This window comes from Urocitellus parryii, chromosome 9 (genome assembly GCF_045843805.1).
Source record: "Urocitellus parryii isolate mUroPar1 chromosome 9, mUroPar1.hap1, whole genome shotgun sequence".
Taxonomy (NCBI): Eukaryota; Metazoa; Chordata; class Mammalia; order Rodentia; family Sciuridae; genus Urocitellus; species Urocitellus parryii.
Genome location: NC_135539.1, coordinates 23,949,261 through 23,967,102, shown reverse-complemented (window position 1 = coordinate 23,967,102; position 17,842 = coordinate 23,949,261). Strand labels below are relative to the sequence as shown.

Here is a 17,842-nt window from a genome sequence, read left to right as displayed (position 1 = left end):
TTCTGTGGTATATGGTTTTCTTTTTCTCTCCATCCCATTTCTGAGGTGAGCACCAGGGTGGGGCCAGCCTCCCAGGATGGGCACTTGCTGTTTTGCCCAAGACTATTACACCTGGAGAGGAGGACAGAGGCCCTGGGGTGGGGTGGCTGCCCTCCAGGCCTTGTCCCCTTGCAATGAGTGCCCCTGACATGCGAGGTCACACGTGCAGAGGGCTCTACAGTGGCTCAGCCAAGTGCCTCCTATCTGGAGATTGAAGAAGGCGGTCTTCAACTCCTTCCCCGAGCCTGCTCTTTACTGCTCCCTCAGACCCTGGTCCGTCCCTTCTAGGTTGGGACAAATCTCTAGTGCATCCCCAAACAGACTGGTAGGTCATTTAATAAATTAGACTATTTCCCTCACTCACAATTATCCAATCACACAGAAAACTGCATCTGGGCAGGAGAGAGCCTCTGCTGGTGTGGAAATAGGCCTTTCCAGGCCACCTTCCTGATTGAATATGTAGATTGCAGTTCATTAGTGGAGTTCTTCATATGTATGCAAATCAGGCTGTTAACAACTCCAGCTTAATTGTTGGTTGTGCCGCAGCTGATTGCTTTCCTTTCATTCCTTCCCCCTTCACCAGGGAGGCGAGCCTGGTGCCTGAACTTGAGCTCCTTTTCCACACGAGTTAACTTCTGGTGTGTGTGTTGGGGGGAGGGTGTCTGGAGGTTGTGATTTCCTAAATAACTGGTGTTACGTAGTTTTAAAATCCTTCTCCCACAAGACCATAATGACTGTGCCCGCAGTAGGCTTTTGGTTGTTGTTCATTCAAAGGACAAAAGCCTACAGATAGGTTAATATTATGAGTGGTGTGTAAGAAGGGAGGTAGGATAGGGGAGACACAGGCAGAATTTGATACTGCCTCTGTGTGGTCCCTATGTTGGGTTCTCTTGTCCCATTTCCACCACCGCTAATGAGTCATTACTGAGTGTAATTTCTTGTTATTGTCTGCCAGTTAAAACGTGGAGCGTTGGCTTAATGTCTGCGCAGTGCTGTCAGCTCTTCTGATGAGAAGCACCTGACACTGCAAACGATGGCAGTGTTCACTTGAGCATCTCCTGGAATGTCTGGAGGGGGCAGAGAGGCGGCCAGCCAGAGCTGGGCCACCTGGGAAGGAGGCGTCCGGGCCAGCCTCTCCATGTGTGGCTGCCCTGTTTGGTCCCTGTGGCTCCCACTGTGGTGACGGGTGCTGGAGGCCACCTCTCTGCTTTAGATGGCATGGGAGAGAGCTGCCTCTGGTCAGAGCGCTGGAGAAAACAGGGAGCAGCCCTGTACAAGCTCACGTGCTCACTGAGAAAAATGGTCTGTGATTTAGAATGAAACAGATGAAGTCTCACTTCTTCATTTAGAAGGAGGAAAGGTTTTGCTTCATGTCCCGTGTTTTGTGCTTCCTAAGCTGTGGTCTAATTAATTTGTAGACATCCAACCCTATCGATGTTGCTGCTCGGCCCGGGACAGTCCCACACACTTTACTTCAGAAGGACCCGCGGGTACGTGCCAAGTCAGGCTTGGTCTCAGGTAACCCGGGTGTGTGCAGGGGACAGGTCCTGTGCACGACCCTCCTATCTCCTTTGAGAGAGCTGCTCTCAGGGAAGGGACTCTTCCCACCTGTGCAAGAGAGTGCCAGTTCCTCCTGGAAGACACTCTCTCCTGCCCTGTGAGTGACACCGGAAGGCTGACTTCCCAGCAAAAGGAGGGGGACAGGCTTGTGATCTGAGCCTAGAAAGTGGACACTGTGGCTTCTCCAGTTCCTACTTGACCAAGCCTTTCTGTCTGCAAGTCCTTATGTTGCTGTGGGTGCTCTGGATAGACAAGCACTGAGTGCTTCTCCTTCTGGACATCAGCCCCCGCCACCCGATACCCGAGGTCAGGACATCCCAGACCCCATGGCTCCCCTGGCCCTCTGCTTTTAATGTGGCCAGGATCCCCTGTGCTCTAGAGCTGAGTAAAATATCCATGATGTCATTTATTAATGGTCTACACTGCACCTACTCCCAAGGAAGAACTTGAAGTTCCACAGGAGGTACAATCTTGTCTCGACAATGGTCATTTATCTTTATAGTAAATGTGAGAGAACGATTGCCATCCCAGTGCCCAGTGCCGTCTCCTCCCTGGGTAAGGGCAGCTGGAGCTGATGGCGGGAGCTAGGTAGACGGGCTGAAGCTTTTTGGGCTGAAGGTCCCGAGAGCTGCCACCCCCGCGGTGACTCTTGGTGCAGAAAGGCTGGCCCACGCGTCCCCTCAGCATTGATCCTGAGTCTGCCTCTTCAGCCTGCTCTCCCCTGCACCCTCGGTGTGGTGTGGAAGGGCTGCCCCCTGGGAACCTCAGGCTAGGCAGCACCAGGGCCAGGCTGCCCAGGGCACGCTGCTATTGATTAAACTTGTACGGGGCTTGTCGATGGTGATGTCAGTGGGGGAGGGGACACTTGGCACTTTTGATAGTGTGAAAATGGGTTAATTATTCTCCAAAAGGGCTTCATTTAAAAGTAAAATTCTAACATTTTAATTTCCCCTCCTAATGAAGCACTACAAATTTGTTAATTAGAGCAATTGTTTGAGTGACAGGCGTGTAACCAAGTTGTCATTTTCTCTTCACAGTTGACAGATCCTTTCAGACCTATGTTAAGGGTAAGAAAGCCTCTTCTAGCACTGTTTTGCAACCTCTGTTTGACTCCCTGTGGGTTGGAAACGCAAGTCTGTAGCCAGCCTACCCAGCAGGCTGTGGCACGGTGGTTGGGTTTTCAGGTCCTGTGTGATGCAAGTGACCGAGTTGTTTTGCTTCGGGCAGTGGAGGAAGCCATGCCACAGGCTTCTTATTTATGTAACTGGTAGAGCTGAGTCCGATTCCGGTGTGAGCAGGTCTGGTAGAAAGTCTGATTGGATCTCAGGGAGGAAGACTTGAGGGACAGGCTGCAGTCAGTGACTTTCAGGAAACACATACTTACCTGGATGGGTGTGCTCTGCTGTGGCTCCCTGGTTCAGCACGAGGTGCTATTGACTTTCGTAGCCACTTGACCTGTTTCTGTGGTGTGGGAAAGGATACTGTGAGCATTGGTTGTTAACGTCTTGTTTAAAGCAGAATGGCCTGAGGTCTGGTGCCTGGCCAGCAGATGGCCCCTCTCTGAATGCCAACTTCCCCATGCCTGTCTGAGTGGTAGATAATGGGCAGTAGACTTCCTGCAGTCCCCACCCATTTCTGGTGCATACTCTCAGATAATCCACCTTCTCCAAAGGGAACAGGAGGTCTGTGTCCTCACTTAGGTGAGGCAGTGTGGTACTTGTGATGTCAAACAACCTGTCAGTCCATGACAGGAGAAAAGTCCTGAGTCTGTATTTCAAGAACAGCTCCCTACTACAGAAACCTGAAGCTTCTGTCCTTTGCCAGTGCAGAATGGAGTTCTTTCCTTCTGTCCAGTAGTTACCGCGCATGCACTCTAGGCTTAAGAGGAGATTGCTTGGCAGGAGGCAGAAAGAGGTGGTCCCTGCCCCGAGTGGCAGAAGAGAGGCACTTGCCATCACCCCACTGCTCAAAAACCAAGGAATGATTTGGGAGATGCAAATTGATCTGCACTCCTCCAGGGGTGGAGGAGGGACTTGGTATTGCAGAAGCCTGGAGAGTAGGGAGGAAGGAATGCCTTCCCCTCCCCTCCCCTCCCCTTCTCTTAGACATGAACAGTGTCCCAGCATGAATGAGTGGTCAGCTCTTAATGAAGCATATGGAGTCACTGGACTTCAACAGAAGTGGGATGGATTCCATTGCCCTGCTTTGGGGGTTAAAGAAGCAACAGCCATGGGGAGGTTATGACAGGTCCTGTGCCCTTTCTTGTTTTGATTTGATTCCGACGCTCCCTAATTAGCCCTTGTGAACAGCTGATTTGCATTATAGCATAGCCACATTTGTTAAGTAGGACTTCCTACTTCACCAGGTCTGCCAGCTGGCACCAGAAAAGAAAGAAGAGGCACAAAGTGGGATTCAGGCTTTTCCCATCTTGTCCTTGGTAACCGGGGGTCCTTGTCAAGTATGGCTTCCTGAGTGGTGGCCGATGTCTGGGCCCCAGGAAGAGGGGGAGAGCGATTATGGCTCCCTGATGGCTGGGCCCAGCAGGGTTGCTGACAGGAGGCTCTTGGAGGCACAAAGCTCTCTTGTTTCATGAAAAAAGTCTCTGCAGCCAGAATCTGCTGAGAGCTCGGGGGATTTGCAGGCGGTTTCCCTGAAACATCTCCTTCTGACCACTTTGCTCTTTCTTGTTCCAGAAACCAGGGAAGTGGTGTGCTATGCATGTTCACATCGCCTGGCAGATTTACCACCACCAACAGAAAGTCAAGGTCAGTCCGACCTTCCTGGTTCGGGGGGGCGGGGGTGGGGGGTGGGAGGGGAGCTGGGTGCGAGCACGTGATCTGCCCAGGAGCACCTGAGTAAGAGTATTCAAAACAGGGTCCTGAAGACCAGAGGCAGGGAGAGGTCCCTCGGGAAGCCCATCTGAGAACCTTAACGAGGGAAACCTCCAGCAGAATCACAGAACAAAAGCAAACTGGTAGCTCCCTGGTGCATCTTTCCTTTTGATAAATTTGTCATCTTACTTAAATAGTAAGATCCAAAGGGTTTAAATATGGTTTAAATCCTGAAATAAAGGTTTTAATTATGGTGAGCAAGAACTAGAATATGGAGAACACTTAAGAAGCTGAGAAAGCCAACAGAAGATGGTTTTGTTTTGTTTTTCAGTAGCAACCCATGTGTTCTCTTCCTTTTTGGGTTTGGGGAAATGATATTTATGCCCCATGTGGAGATGGTGGTGCTGAACCTCCGTCGGCAGCGTGCATGATCACATTAGCCCTTCTGGAGGTCACGCTGGGCCTGCTCTTACCATCTGTCAGTCTTCCTGGTGACCTACCCAGGTGTTAAGAGACAGTCAGTACCTGCCAGGACCACCTGAGGCAGGTCCTTTTTATTTGCACCATACAGATGAAGATGGTCCGGGCTTGACCAGAGCCTTTGTGGCACAGGAGGGAGGAGAGAGAGCACTCGGGTGGTAACGTGACGAGGTTCTGGGGCTTGGCTCAGGCACATGGAACCTGACATCCACACTTTAGCCTGGGTCTTTGCAGCCTGGAAAAATGATGGGAAACATCCAAGCAGGTCATTCTAGCATAGGTTTCTCCGTACACTTCTTCATGCGTGACTAGGTCCTGGCAGCATTTAGGGTCAGCCTGAGGCCCATAGGCAAGGAGGACACGCCAGTCACATGGCAGGGTTCAGTGGTTCAGAAGCAAAGATGGAACCTAGTTAGAAGGGAGGAACAAACCTCCGCGAGACCTTTGGCTTTGGACACCTGCCCCTGGTGCGACCGAATATCAGTGAGTGCCCCTCACTTTTCCCTCCTTTTGCGCTCAGTGTAATTGGGACCTCGTGGTGTTGCTGATTAGTTCATGCTTTCTAGTTCCGGGTGACATGGTCAGCAGAACTATAGGCACAAGATGTCTTCCTTTTGTCCTTTGGTTGAATGTGATGAAGGATGAAGTGTGTAGCAGCTTCTCCATAGAAACGCCCCTGGCAACTCCAGCTCTCATTATCCCCATTCAATCAGCAAGACCCTTGAACAGGAGATGGCTCTGTTCACCTTCCCCTCCCACAAACTGCTGGCAATCCCAGCCTCCGTTTGGCTTCATGGACCTGAGTTGGTTTAATGGATCTGTGCTGTACACCATGCAATGTTAGCACCGAATAATTTGGCAACCAAATTAAAGGAGGTACTCAGGAGATTTTTATAGATTGATAGTGAATCAGGCTTGGTTTGGGCTCCGCTGCTCCTTTAGGGAGGGACTCCATTATGGTAGTCCCTGTGGGTCTGAGCAGACGTCCCCTCCCCTTGCTCAGCAGTGCTCATTTACTCAGCTCTTTAGTGAGCTGCCTAGTAGGCTCGGGGCTGCTCACCGCAGGGCTCAGAGGGCCCCTCTCTCCCTGTCTCACTCCTCAGGCGTTTGCAGTAAGGATCTGTGGTGCCCAAGGCCGCAAGTTCCATTTGTTTTCACAGGTGTTGCTCCTAAGCATGAGCTCCCAGCAGGTGTCAGTCACTCTGGAGGACCAGGGGGCTCTGACCTGCTGGAGCTCTGACCTGCGGTGCTGAGGGACAGCCCACTTCCTGGGCCCCTGCTCTGTTGCAGAGACCCTCTCCCGAAGCTTCTCTGTTGTGCAGCAGTCAGGAGGAGGAGGAGGAGGGCTGGGGTGGGGCAAGAGCAGCTGGGCCGTGAAGGAGCCCTCAACAGGGGGAAGGCAGCTCTGCTCAGGTCTCAGGGTGCCAGGCCATGGGAGGTGAGGGACATGGAGGACAGTGCTTGTCTGGGAGGTGTGGAGTTGACTCAGAAGGAAGGCTGTCAAGAAATAAGAAGGCCAGCAGACTTGAAGCCATGCAGGTGAGAGGGCTACCCGGCTCCAGAGAGAGGCCAGAGCCTAGAGGAAGCCTCTGGCCAGTGCCCATAGCCTCAGAGGAAGGTAAGCTGGAAGGCCAGCAACAGGGTGGGCAGGTGAAAAGAAATGAAGCCAGGACTTCATAGTAGGAGAGGGTCTCCATGGGCCACTGCCTGGACTAGCTGCCACCTCCCCCTCCCCCCTCTTCCCCCTCCCCCCTCCTCCCCCTCCCCCTCTCCTCCCCCCCTCCTCCCCCTCCCCTTCCTCCTCCTCCCCTCCTCCCCCTCCCCCCTCCCCTCCTCCCACTCCTCCTCCTCCTCCCACTCCTCCTCCCACTCCTCCTCCTCCCCCTCCCCTTCCTCCTCCTCCCCTCCTCCCCTTCCTCCTCCTCCTCCTCCCCTCCTCCCCTTCCTCCTCCTCCTCCCCCTCCTCCTCCTCCTCCCCCTCCTCCCCCTCCCCTTCCTCCTCCTCCTCCTCCCTTCCTCCCCTTCCTCCTCCTCCTCCTCCCCTTCCTCCTCCTCCTCCCCCTCCTCCTCCTCCTCCCCCTCCTCCCCCTCCCCTTCCTCCTCCTCCTCCTCCCTTCCTCCCCTTCCTCCTCCTCCTCCTCCCTTCCTCCCCTTCCTCCTCCTCCTCCTCCCCCACCTCCCCTTCCTCCTCCTCCTCCCCTTCCTCCTCCTCCCCCCCTCCCCTTCCTCCTCCTCCCCCTTCCTCCTCCTCCCCCTTCCTCCTCTTCCTCCCCTCCCCTTCCTCCTCCTCCTCCCTTTCTCCTCCTCCTCCAGAGATTGGGGTAGTCCTAAGAAGAAACACCCCCATTAGTTAAACTGATACGCCTACTTTGCTTTCATCTTGTTTTTTGTTTTATTTTTTTATATGTAACAGTGATCATTAGAAAATTAGCTTGTAGGCATGCAAATATTTCTTCATAATGTTCAGTTACTAATGTGCTGTAATCTATTAGAGTATGGCTAAGAGGCATTAAACAATTAATTTACACAGCAGATTATTCACACAGAATTCCTAATAAAATGAGCTTTAAAATGCTATTATTTTAAAACTTTCTAAAATGGACCTTTACAGCAATATAGTAAAACACTCAGGGGCACCAGTTGAGTGAACAGGATGTGGCTGCCCTCCCTGATTGAATAGCCACAGGCCAGCCTCCAGCCAGGCTCCAGGCCTGCCCTTCGTGCTTCTTCTTCTGTGAGAACCAGGCACTCCCCTGCAGCAGTCCCTGCTGACCCCTCCTAGGTGGACCCACTTCTGGTCATGAGGGTCACCTGGTTCTCCCAGCATTCCTAAACTTGACCCTCACCAGGGCCAGTGCCCAGGTATGGACCGTTCCAAGAGCCCACTCCCATGGTCTCAGGCTCTGAGTGAATCTCTCCTACTACTCACTTGGAATGTCATCTTCTGTTGTCCCCTTGCCACTGCAGAAGCAGATGCAGTCAGACCCACACAAGCTGGACTTCGGACTGAAGCCTGAGTTCCTGAGCCGCCCACCAGGCCCCAGTCTCTTTGGAGCCATCCACCACCCCCATGACCTGGCTCGACCTTCAACTTTGTTCTCTGCCTCTGGTGAGTTCAGGGGGCAATGGAGTGAAAAATGTGGTCCTCAGGTAGCCAAACAGATAGGTCTGGGCCCCGTGCTCTCACTCACTCACCACCTAAATGGCATCCTGGTACACCTGGAAGGGAAAGAGACCGTCCTCCCCTACAGGGACTCTGGAGCTGTGTGTACCAAACCAGTGCAACCCACAGCATATCAGATTGTCAGATGCCACTGAGAAAGATGGGAAGATCCAAGGGCCAGTCAGAAGTAAAGGGGGTGCCGGGAACTGTGGGGACACACACGGGCAAGGGGTGGCTTTGCACTATGACAGTTGGCTGTGTTTCAGGATCTAATGGTAAAGAAACCCAACTGAGCTGGTTGTCAGGGTTGGGCTGTGATAGAGAAGGTGGGCCACCTGGCTTCTGTAAATACTTAAAAATGGCAGCACTAGGCTGACTCTGGTGACAAGTGGCTTCATGCCCACTATGGACTTGAGTGTTGATGGGCTCCCTGCTTCACTGGCCGGCCTGCTGCCGCCCATGGCTCATGTTGGGGGCACATGGTCTCCCATGGAGGCAGAGAGAGTTGCAAGAATCCTCATCCTAGGCCTTGTTGCCAGAGCAAGGGGACCACTCTTGAGGGTCAGAGGAATCTGCTGAGGTCTCGGGCTTTCCTGTTGGTTCTGTCACATTTGAAGGCTCTGTTGCCATGGAATCTGGCTCCGAGACATGGCCACACTAAGAGCAGTTTTTGGAGAGAAATAGATTTCTCCCTGGTTTTCATTTGAGCCAAAGTAGATGAATTGCATCTTTTGCTTTGATAATTCTGGAACTGTAGGCATCCCTGGGGCCTGGGTGGAGTGAAGCATGGTCTCCACTGAAGCTCTCAGGAGCTTGCACTGCAGACAGCATGTGGCCAAAAGTCCGTTGAGTTGGCAAGTGGTGGGTCCTCGGAACATCCCAGAGCATGCACATGCCGTGGAGCTGGGGGATCCTCTCTGCACTCCCAGGTGAAAAACAAGCCACCAGGTGGACCACAGCCCAGGTCCCTTCAGATGCTGAGAGACAGTGCCTGATCCACACTTCTCCCGTGCTGGTGGCCCTGACAGCCCAGGGACAGTCCTCCTGCACTGTCTTTTCTTGAGGGAATTTGCACTTATTTATAGGAACTTAGACAAAATGCCAGGCATTATGGAACCTTGTTGGTAGATGGGTAAATATAGGTCCTGATTACACTTGAATTTTGCCCCAAAATGGTTATATGATAAAACTTTAACCTGGTATTTATTACTAGTTAATGTTAGTTAAATTCACCATTTTTTATCTCACTGTCAGAGACTAATGCCTGATATACACTGCAGGGCGGAGCTCCCTCAGTGCCACGCCCCTCCAGGCCACGCCCCTGGCAATGAGCTGTGAGTGGCCCCGCCCCATGGCCTGAGCTATGGAAGTATTGTCCTTCCCTAACTCATGCACATCTGGTCCTCCCTTTCCTTCTTTCCTTCCTTTCCCATCCTCCTCAGGAGAAGGATTTGAGGTGACTTACAAGCATACATATCAGGTGTGATAAAGAGTTGAGAAGCAAATGTAGATAGGGGGAACCTGTGAGGAAGGCAGCCTCAGCATGGACCAGGATGCCCTGCAGGCACAGGGTTTGCTACTGAATCCATGAGGAAGCTGGCTCTTCCTGGCACCCAAGGCGAGGCTCTGCCCTGCTGGGAAAGAGGAGAGGGGCCAGGCAGGCATGGGCCTCACCCCAGCAGACTTCCTGGGGTCCCTAGGCCTGCTGAAGCAGGCTGCTCCTCGAAGCTGCTTTCTGTAAGCCCTGACCTTGGTGGTGTTTGACTCACCAGGTGCTGCACACCCCACCGGGACCCCTTTTGGGCCACCTCCTCATCACAGCAACTTCCTCAACCCTGCTGCTCACCTGGGTGAGTTCACGGGGGCAAGGTGGCTCCTGCTGCGCCTACCAGCACATGGGGAACCATCCTCCATAAGTCACTCGCCACTGGGGCCCAGTCAGCATGTGGCACCACCTTAGGACTCACTGCCGCCTAAACCACCTCCCTCGCCAGTATGTCTGTGCTAGTCCTACTCTGCCCTGAGTTAATGGTGGGGGACAGCTGGGGACATCTTGTCCTGGGTGCCTCAGGGACTTGGAGTCCAGGGCATTCTGTCCCTCCCTGAGAGGAAACATCGACACCTTCCACAGCCAAGGCACCTTCGGCAGATGGAAGAAAGAGGCTGATATTACAGAGGCCCCTGATTTTGTGGCCTTTATTTATTGATATTTTCTGCATGTGGCCAAGCAGACGCAGGGTATGGTAGGACTTCACCCCTGGGAACGTAAGGAGTGGTCTTAATTCTGTCCAGTGAGAGGCTGCAGAGCACCCTCCTGGGAGAGGTGCGGGAAGACACCTTAAAGCACGGGGCTCCTGTGTCCCTAGGCAGGGCAGGGACACAGTCCTCACGGGTACTTACCAACCCCACTAGGAAGGCAAGCCAGGTGTGAGTGGGACGGGGATTGGCTTTGCTTCACCCACCCACCCCCACCCCGATGCTCCCGTCCCACTGGGGAATCTGAGCCCTTCCTTCCTCCTGCCTTTGTTTGCAGAGCCTTTCAATCGGCCGTCCACCTTCACGGGCCTAGCAGCAGTTGGTGGCAATGCCTTCGGGGGACTTGGAAACCCATCAGTTAGTGAGTACCTCTAGCTTTCCATACCTGCCTGGACTCTCCTCTGACACCAGACCTTCCAAGATGAAGGAAACTATACTCTTGGAAATGAACTCAAGTCATATAATTGCAATGGCAGGCTTACACAGTGGAGTTGGTGGACGTGTGCAAAGCCACTGGTTTAAGGAGGCCACTGTCCCGTCCATCCTTAGGGCCAGGGACAGTGATGTAGCGGATGGCTGCAAATAGTTGACTCCCATCTCTTCCACCCAAGGGCTGGCCATAGCCTATACTAGAAGCAAAAGCACCTGTGGCTCTTATGGGGTTGAAACAGTGCAGTGAAGAACTGTAGGACCAGGCCCAGAGCCATCAAGACCTGTGGCATGTCCTTGTGACCTGGAGAGCCCTACAGCTCTCTGCTACTAAATAGTCTCTAGTAGGAGGGGCTGCCAGCCCTGCGTGTCCTGGACGCCTCGCAGTCTCTGGATGTGCAGCTGGTAGTCTTGCAGACATGTCTGTTCCTATTTGGGGAGCAGAGGAGACCTAAAGTGTAGCTCTAGGTCACCTTCACAGTGAATGAGGGCTCTTTAAGGGACAGCCTGGAGGGCTTCTGCGTGTGTTCAGGTCGAGGTCCTGAGTGGTCTCGGGGGCTCACCGTAGTTTGCCCATGTTGAGAAGACAGGAAGCAGGGTCTGCCAGGGAGAGGAGACGGGATTCCCAGTTGATGATATGCACCGTCACAGCCGCCCTTCTGCATGCTCAGAGCCTCTGCATGAGCTAGATATGTGTGATCAGGTGATCCTGACACCTATTTGGTCCCTTTCATTTTTAATCCCCCCCTGCCCACCCCCACTTTTGCTTTTGGGTTGGACTTTTAGACAGCTGTGCACTGCCTCTCCAGGGGCAGGACAGAGCTCCTCTAATGACTGTCGATCTCCTTTCCTTCCAGCTCCCAATAACATGTATTCATTTTAACTCTGGGTGCTGTTGAAGGCTTTGGTAAGTACCCCGTCACAGCAGGTCGTATAATCTCTCTCCAAACTTTTTGTTCCCCACTTCGCCATTTCAGCACCCAACTCAGTGTTCGGCCACAAGGATGGCCCCAGTGTGCAGAGCTTTAGCCACCCTCACGAGCCCTGGAACCGGCTGCACCGGACGCCTCCGTCGTTCCCGACCCCTCCGCCCTGGCTGAAGCCAGGGGAGCTGGAGCGCAGCGCGTCCGCTGCAGCTCATGACAGAGATAGAGATGTAGATAAACGGGACTCATCTGTTAGTAAAGATGACAAAGAAAGGTATGCAAAGAAACCGCTCCGGAGTCCCAATGGGGGAGCCCGCTCTGTGCCAGTGGAACCGGCCACCCGCCCTCCCGTCCCAGCCTCGAGCTCCAGCCACCCCGTAGCCCCAGGTCCCTCCCAGCCAGCTAGTGCCAGCGGCCCTCAGTCCCAGTGCCCTGTGGCACAGTGACCATGACAGCACTACCACAGCCCAGGGAGGGCGCCCGCCCTGTGGCAGCGGTACCCAGAGAGCTCCCGAGCCCCTGAGAGTTAGCAGTCCCCACACAAGCCCGACTCTGTGACACAGCGAGCCAGCGCTCCGGGCCAGACACACACAGCATGAATCAACGCCATGTTTGCTTTCAAGTTCGCGCAGCCCATGACCCATCCATAGGCTTCTCTCTTCCTCTCTCTTTTTGTTTGCTTTTAGAAAATCATCTTTGCATTTCCTCATCATATTTTTCTCAAGTTTTGTTCAAACTCAAAGTCTGGGGCTCATAGATGACTAATAAAATTTTACTAACCCAAATGTAGAGATGCGTCCAAAAAAGAAGCTTTGGTGTTGGTTTGGTTTTCCTGGTGGACAAGAAGCTTTAAATAACCACTGTTGTCTCTGCACTTGGGAACTTGTGCCTAAAAAGGAAGCTCTCTTAAAGAGGAAAGTCTTGTGTTGTCTCTGAAGAATGTCAGTAGCCTTCTTAACCTCGTCCCCACCTTTCTCTCCCTCTTCAGGCTGCCTTCATTTTAAATGCACTGATAAGGGATGCACAAGATATGCTTGACAGAAATGTCGAACAATGTCCTTTTGGCACTTAGGATTGAAATTTGATCCTGATCTTGACTTTCTCTTTACTGTGTGTCTTGTGTGCGATGTGTACTGGTGACTGAGTTTGCCTTTGCAGGCTGTGTGGCAGATCACGGGATACTCGTCATAGGCTGTCACGGTAGAGTGGTTGATTTCTTTTTTAAAAAAAAAAAAAAACAAATTCTCCTCCTCCCGAGCAGTATGATAACAATCTCCGAACCCATGGCCAACGTGGACAGCATTCAGCTCGAGCTATACATGGCTGAAGTGGGGTGTGGCCACAGCAGACCAGCTCTAGACCCCAGGCTGTCCAGCTCACCTGTCACTGAGTAGGACACACCTTTCAGGGCGCTCTTGACGGATTCACATGGCCTCTTGATGGAAGTCAGGAAGCTTAATAAAATTTGCTCCTCTTCTGTCTTCCCCTTGAGGTCACTCTTCTTGGCCTTTCCACATAAGCTTAGGAACCCAGAGGTGCAGGGGCACGTCCATTTCTCACCCACGTGGCCGCCTGGTCTTCTGCCTCTCTTTCTAGCCCTGGAGACAGCTTGCGTCTCTCCTCTCCTCACCTTGGCCAGGTCTGTCTGGGCATCCTGAGCCTTGAGTGATTCCCCATCTCAGCTGGGCTTGACCTTCTTGCCATTCTGCTCTGCGTTTTCTGCCTACTCAGAAGTTCCCATCCACACTAGGTGTTCTCCTTTCACATTCTCATTTCTGAAGGAGCTCTAAAGTTATCCTCAATATCCCCAAGATGTTCTGTGTCCCCAGCCTGCTATTCTACTGCTGGCCTCCAAGTGCCCTTGGGACTTTGGCTCTTACTGACCTAATGCCCAGTGTTGGGTATGGTCCCAGATTCCTGGGTCCCTGGATACCTTTCCCACTCCTTGTTTGGCCCCCTGGTGCTGGTTCTGTCCCTGGCCTTTTGGCTGACACTGGCCTTTGTTCTGAGGGTCAGGAGGCAGAGACTCCTTTAATGTTTACATCCACTCTCCACTGGCACTGCGGCCAGTTGGGAGTCACTTTGCTCTGGGCTTTTAGAATGTACCTTTAACATGAAAGGACCCTGAGAAGTTGGGCAGCAGGCTCTGTGGCCGAAGCTCTGGCTTAGAGACCTGCGGGCCCCCTCTGGCTCTGGGACAGTGCTTCCTCCCCGTCTTGGCCTTGATTGAGGCCCATGGCTCTTACACAGCTAGGATGAGCCCCTCCACTCTCCACTCACCCTCATCCCTAGTACTTTGTCCCTGTTAAGCTTCTTCTGAAATCCAGGCAGGTAGGTCAGGTGGCCGGCTTTGCCCCACTTGGGGCAGTCCACTGTCCCGGCGAATGGGGGCCATACCCCAGCCTGTCCTCTTCACACCGCCATTTCATCGCAGCCCCTCGCCAGCCACAGGCCGTTTCACCTGCGTGCTTGTCTCCCCTTCCTTGCTCAGAGAAAGCGTGGAGAAGAGACACTCCAGCCACCCCTCACCAGCACCTATCCTCCCGGCCAACGCCCTGGGACACAGCCGCAGTGCCACCGAGCAGATCAGGGGTCATTTGAACACAGAGGCTCGCGAGAAGGACAAACCCAAAGAGAGAGAGAGAGACCACCCGGAGTCGCGGAAAGACCTGGCCACAGAAGAGCACAAGGCCAAGGAGGGCCCAGCGCCCGAGAAAGACGGGCACGGCCACGAGGGCCGCGCCGCGGGCGAGGAGGCCAAGCAGCTGGCGCGCGCGCCGTCGCCCTATGTGCGGACCCCCGCGCTGGATAGTGCCCGGCCGGGCAGCACCTCCGGCCGCGAGGCCGAGCCGCGCAAGGGCGAACCTGCCTACGAGAACCCGCGGAAGAGCGCCGAGGTCAAAGTCAAGGAGGAGCGCAGGGAGGAGCATGAGCTGCCTGCGGAGCCCGCGCAGCCACCGCGCGCCGCGGAGCCGCCAGGCGCAGCCTCGGGTACCCACGCAGGCCCGCTGGCCTCGGTGCCCATGGCGGTGGGCGTGGCGGGCCTGCACCCCATGGGTGGCATCGGCAGCCTGGACCGGACCCGCATGATGACCCCCTTCATGGGCCTCAGCCCGCTCCCGGGCGGGGAGCGATTCCCCTACCCGTCCTTCCACTGGGACCCCATGCGGGACCCGCTGAGGGACCCTTACCGTGAGCTTGACGTGCACCGCAGGGACCCGCTGGCCAGGGACTTCCTGCTGCGCGGCGACCCACTGCACCGGCTGTCGGCTCCTCGGCTGTACGAGGCCGACAGATCCTTCCGGGACCGCGAGCCACACGACTACAGCCACCACCATCACCACCACCCGCCGCTGGCTGTGGACCCGCGGCGGGAGCACGAGCGGGCCGGCCACCTGGACGAGCGTGAGCGCCTGCACGTGCTGCGCGAGGACTACGAGCACCCGCGGCTGCACGCCGTGCACCCCGCCTCCCTGGACGGCCACCTGCCGCACCCCAGCCTCCTCACGCCGGGCCTCCCCAGCATGCACTACCCGCGCATCAGCCCCACGGCGGGCCACCAGAATGGACTGCTCAACAAGACGCCCCCCACAGCAGCGCTAAGTGCGCCGCCCCCACTCATCTCCACACTAGGGGGCCGCCCTGTGTCCCCTCGCAGGACTACGCCTCTGTCTGCGGAGATCAGGGAGCGGCCGCCCTCCCACACTCTGAAGGACATCGAGGCGCGGTAAGGGGACGAGCGGAGGGAGCCCCGAGAGCAGGGAGGACTCCTGCACCCCGCGCAGACGCGGTGGCCAGCCCCACCGCTCCCCTTGTAAAACATGTACAGACTCCGTGCAGATTTGGAAATGTTTTTGTATATTCTATGTTGGAATTTTTCAGATCCTTTAGCTAAGTCATATGTTCTCATGTCTCTTACTCTTTGTTCCTTGTATGAAACTTCTTGATTTCAGCCAAAACAGTAAAGATGACAACACACACCAATTTGAGGAGGACGGGGGAGCCCACACCATCCATCACGCAGAGCTCTTTCAGATGGGAAGGGAAGGCCGTGTACATAGTCCTGTAAAGAGATTGCTTCATGAGCTGGTGGTTCATATATGCAAAGGGTGAGACGAAAGCTTTACTTTGTACAAATGTAAATAGATAAAGATTAAGTAACATAATACATTACTACTTCTTGAAATGTGCTATTTGCAAACCTGATATCAGTGAGCACAGTCTGCTAAGGCTGTGTTCCCCTTATTGTTAGAGACAGCTAAACCCTTCAACTATGCAATGAACGTTAGGGCTTCTCACAAAAGCCCGCCTAACTCAAAGGAGCCTTTTCAAATCCATTTACAACATACTTAAGGTCATATTTTCCCTGAACAAGCGCTTAAGTGATATGACTCTGTTTTCCTTGCTTGTTTTTTTTCAAATGGAGAAATATCCTATTTTGCAGAGGGGACCCCAGGCTGGAACTTTGCATCTGAAGTTGCTGCTTGTGGGCTTCAGGGGCAGTTGCGCCCCAGGAAGGCAAACCAGTGCCAGGGAGGGTGGGATTGGTCAGATGCCAAAATCAGGGGCCCGCACCGGTGTCTGGCAGACAGAGCAGGCTGTCAGAATCGGTCACCGCCAGTCACGCGACCTCACACTCCTCTGGTGGGAACCATGCCTTTTTTTAAGTGTGTCCTATTTCATATGTATACACACTTCCTCATTTTGCAGTGCGATTTAATTACACCCAAACAGATCCTGAAAGAAAGCTTTGCGTTTTCTGAGATGATGGATATGTTTTCACTGTATTCAGAAACCGCTGAGTGTGAGGCGGGTTCCCAGCGCGACGCACTGTACTCTAGTCAGTAACAAGGTCTGGGCATAGCCGGGACAGGTCGACCTCGCAGAGCCATCGAGATTCACAGAGGTGACAGGTGGCAGAGGAGAAGTCGTGTGTGTTTTTGAGTTTGCATCAATTTTAATGTCTCTTCATGATACTTTTATAATACATTGAACTTCTTGTCTACATATTTGGAGAGAATATGACTTTACTAGCAGAGAAATACAATATATCTTGTCTACTGGACTGTAAAATACATGTATGAAATAAAATTAGTTCCATTTGGTCTTCTAGTATATTAAAGTGCTATCTGACGTTGTTATCCTGTTTTTGCAAAAAAAAAAAAAAAGTTAACTACAGACCATTGTTTCTAATAAGCAGAGAGATCTATTTTAGTAGTAAACTGAAGGTTTAGTTGTGAGCTTCAGATTTTGTGAACACCAGATGTTGTGCAGTGTTTTGTTTTGTTTTTTTGGGTTTGTTTTTTTTTTTTTTGGCTTTTTTTTTTCGGTTTTGTTTTGTTTCTTTTTTTTTAAAGACAACAACTTAAAAAATCCAAGGAATATGTACACTGGAACTGTAGTCGTAGCTTTCAGTATTGTAAAGAGATTGTTCTATACAGACCTTTTGCTGTTTATCCTGTATGTAACAAAGTCCTTTCTAGACCCTGTGTGAAAAGCAAAGTGAAGCAACTGAATCTTCAGCATGTTCTCATCGGCGGAGCCTCTTGTGTAATGTAAACTGTGCCATGTTATTAAAAAATGTGAACCAAGCTTCCAGCTGCTTGTTTGTGTGCAGTGGCCATCGGTTCTTAGGGAAGAAGCCACACTTGTGCAAGACCAGGCTCTCGGACAGAAGCACTTGGAACCCGAGCCCGAACCCGGCCCGCGCGAGACTAGGAGGTTCTCCCGCAGTGGCTGGCGCTCTCCCCGGCTCAGTTAGCCTCCCACCAGTTTAGTGTCTGTAGCCATCTGCGCCCCCCCCCCCTACATGGGTTATGGATTTTTTTTCCATTTGTGTGTTTTAAACAAAAATGCTGTAAAACTCACAGGAAGGGACTTCTGGATGTTGGCGAGGACGTGTGTGGCCCAGGTAGCTAGTGCTGTGTGTCCCCACCCTACTTCCACACTCAGAGCAGAAGCCTGTGCTTGTGGCTATCGGCGAGGAGCCTGGGGGGGCCGTGAGGACAGTGCCCTCTGCTCGTTCCTCTGACCTCACCTGGACTCGTCGTGTGCTGTGTCTCGTTGACGTCATGGTGTACCCCTCCTTGGTCTGCAGACTCCTCTGTCCTCTAAACCTGTTTTGTTTTTTCACGATGTAAAAAGTTGTTAAATTTTCT

General features: G+C 53.2%; 1 protein-coding gene across 2 annotated transcripts in view; it reads left to right on the top strand.

Annotated features, from left to right (window-relative positions):
* Auts2 (activator of transcription and developmental regulator AUTS2) overlaps window positions 1–15,721 on the top strand; it is a 1,053,970-nt gene extending 1,038,249 nt beyond the window's left edge. For both annotated transcript variants that reach the window (XM_077802807.1, XM_077802806.1), the window contains exons 12-19: window positions 1,458–1,529; window positions 2,637–2,666; window positions 4,293–4,364; window positions 7,878–8,019; window positions 9,846–9,923; window positions 10,607–10,690; window positions 11,736–11,958; window positions 14,176–15,721. In XM_077802807.1, the coding sequence (XP_077658933.1) occupies window positions 1,458–1,529; window positions 2,637–2,666; window positions 4,293–4,364; window positions 7,878–8,019; window positions 9,846–9,923; window positions 10,607–10,690; window positions 11,736–11,958; window positions 14,176–15,415 (1,941 nt within the window). In that variant the 3' untranslated portion in view covers window positions 15,416–15,721. The remainder of the gene's footprint in view (window positions 1–1,457; window positions 1,530–2,636; window positions 2,667–4,292; window positions 4,365–7,877; window positions 8,020–9,845; window positions 9,924–10,606; window positions 10,691–11,735; window positions 11,959–14,175) is intronic.
* Window positions 15,722–17,842: the final 2,121 nt, after the last annotated feature.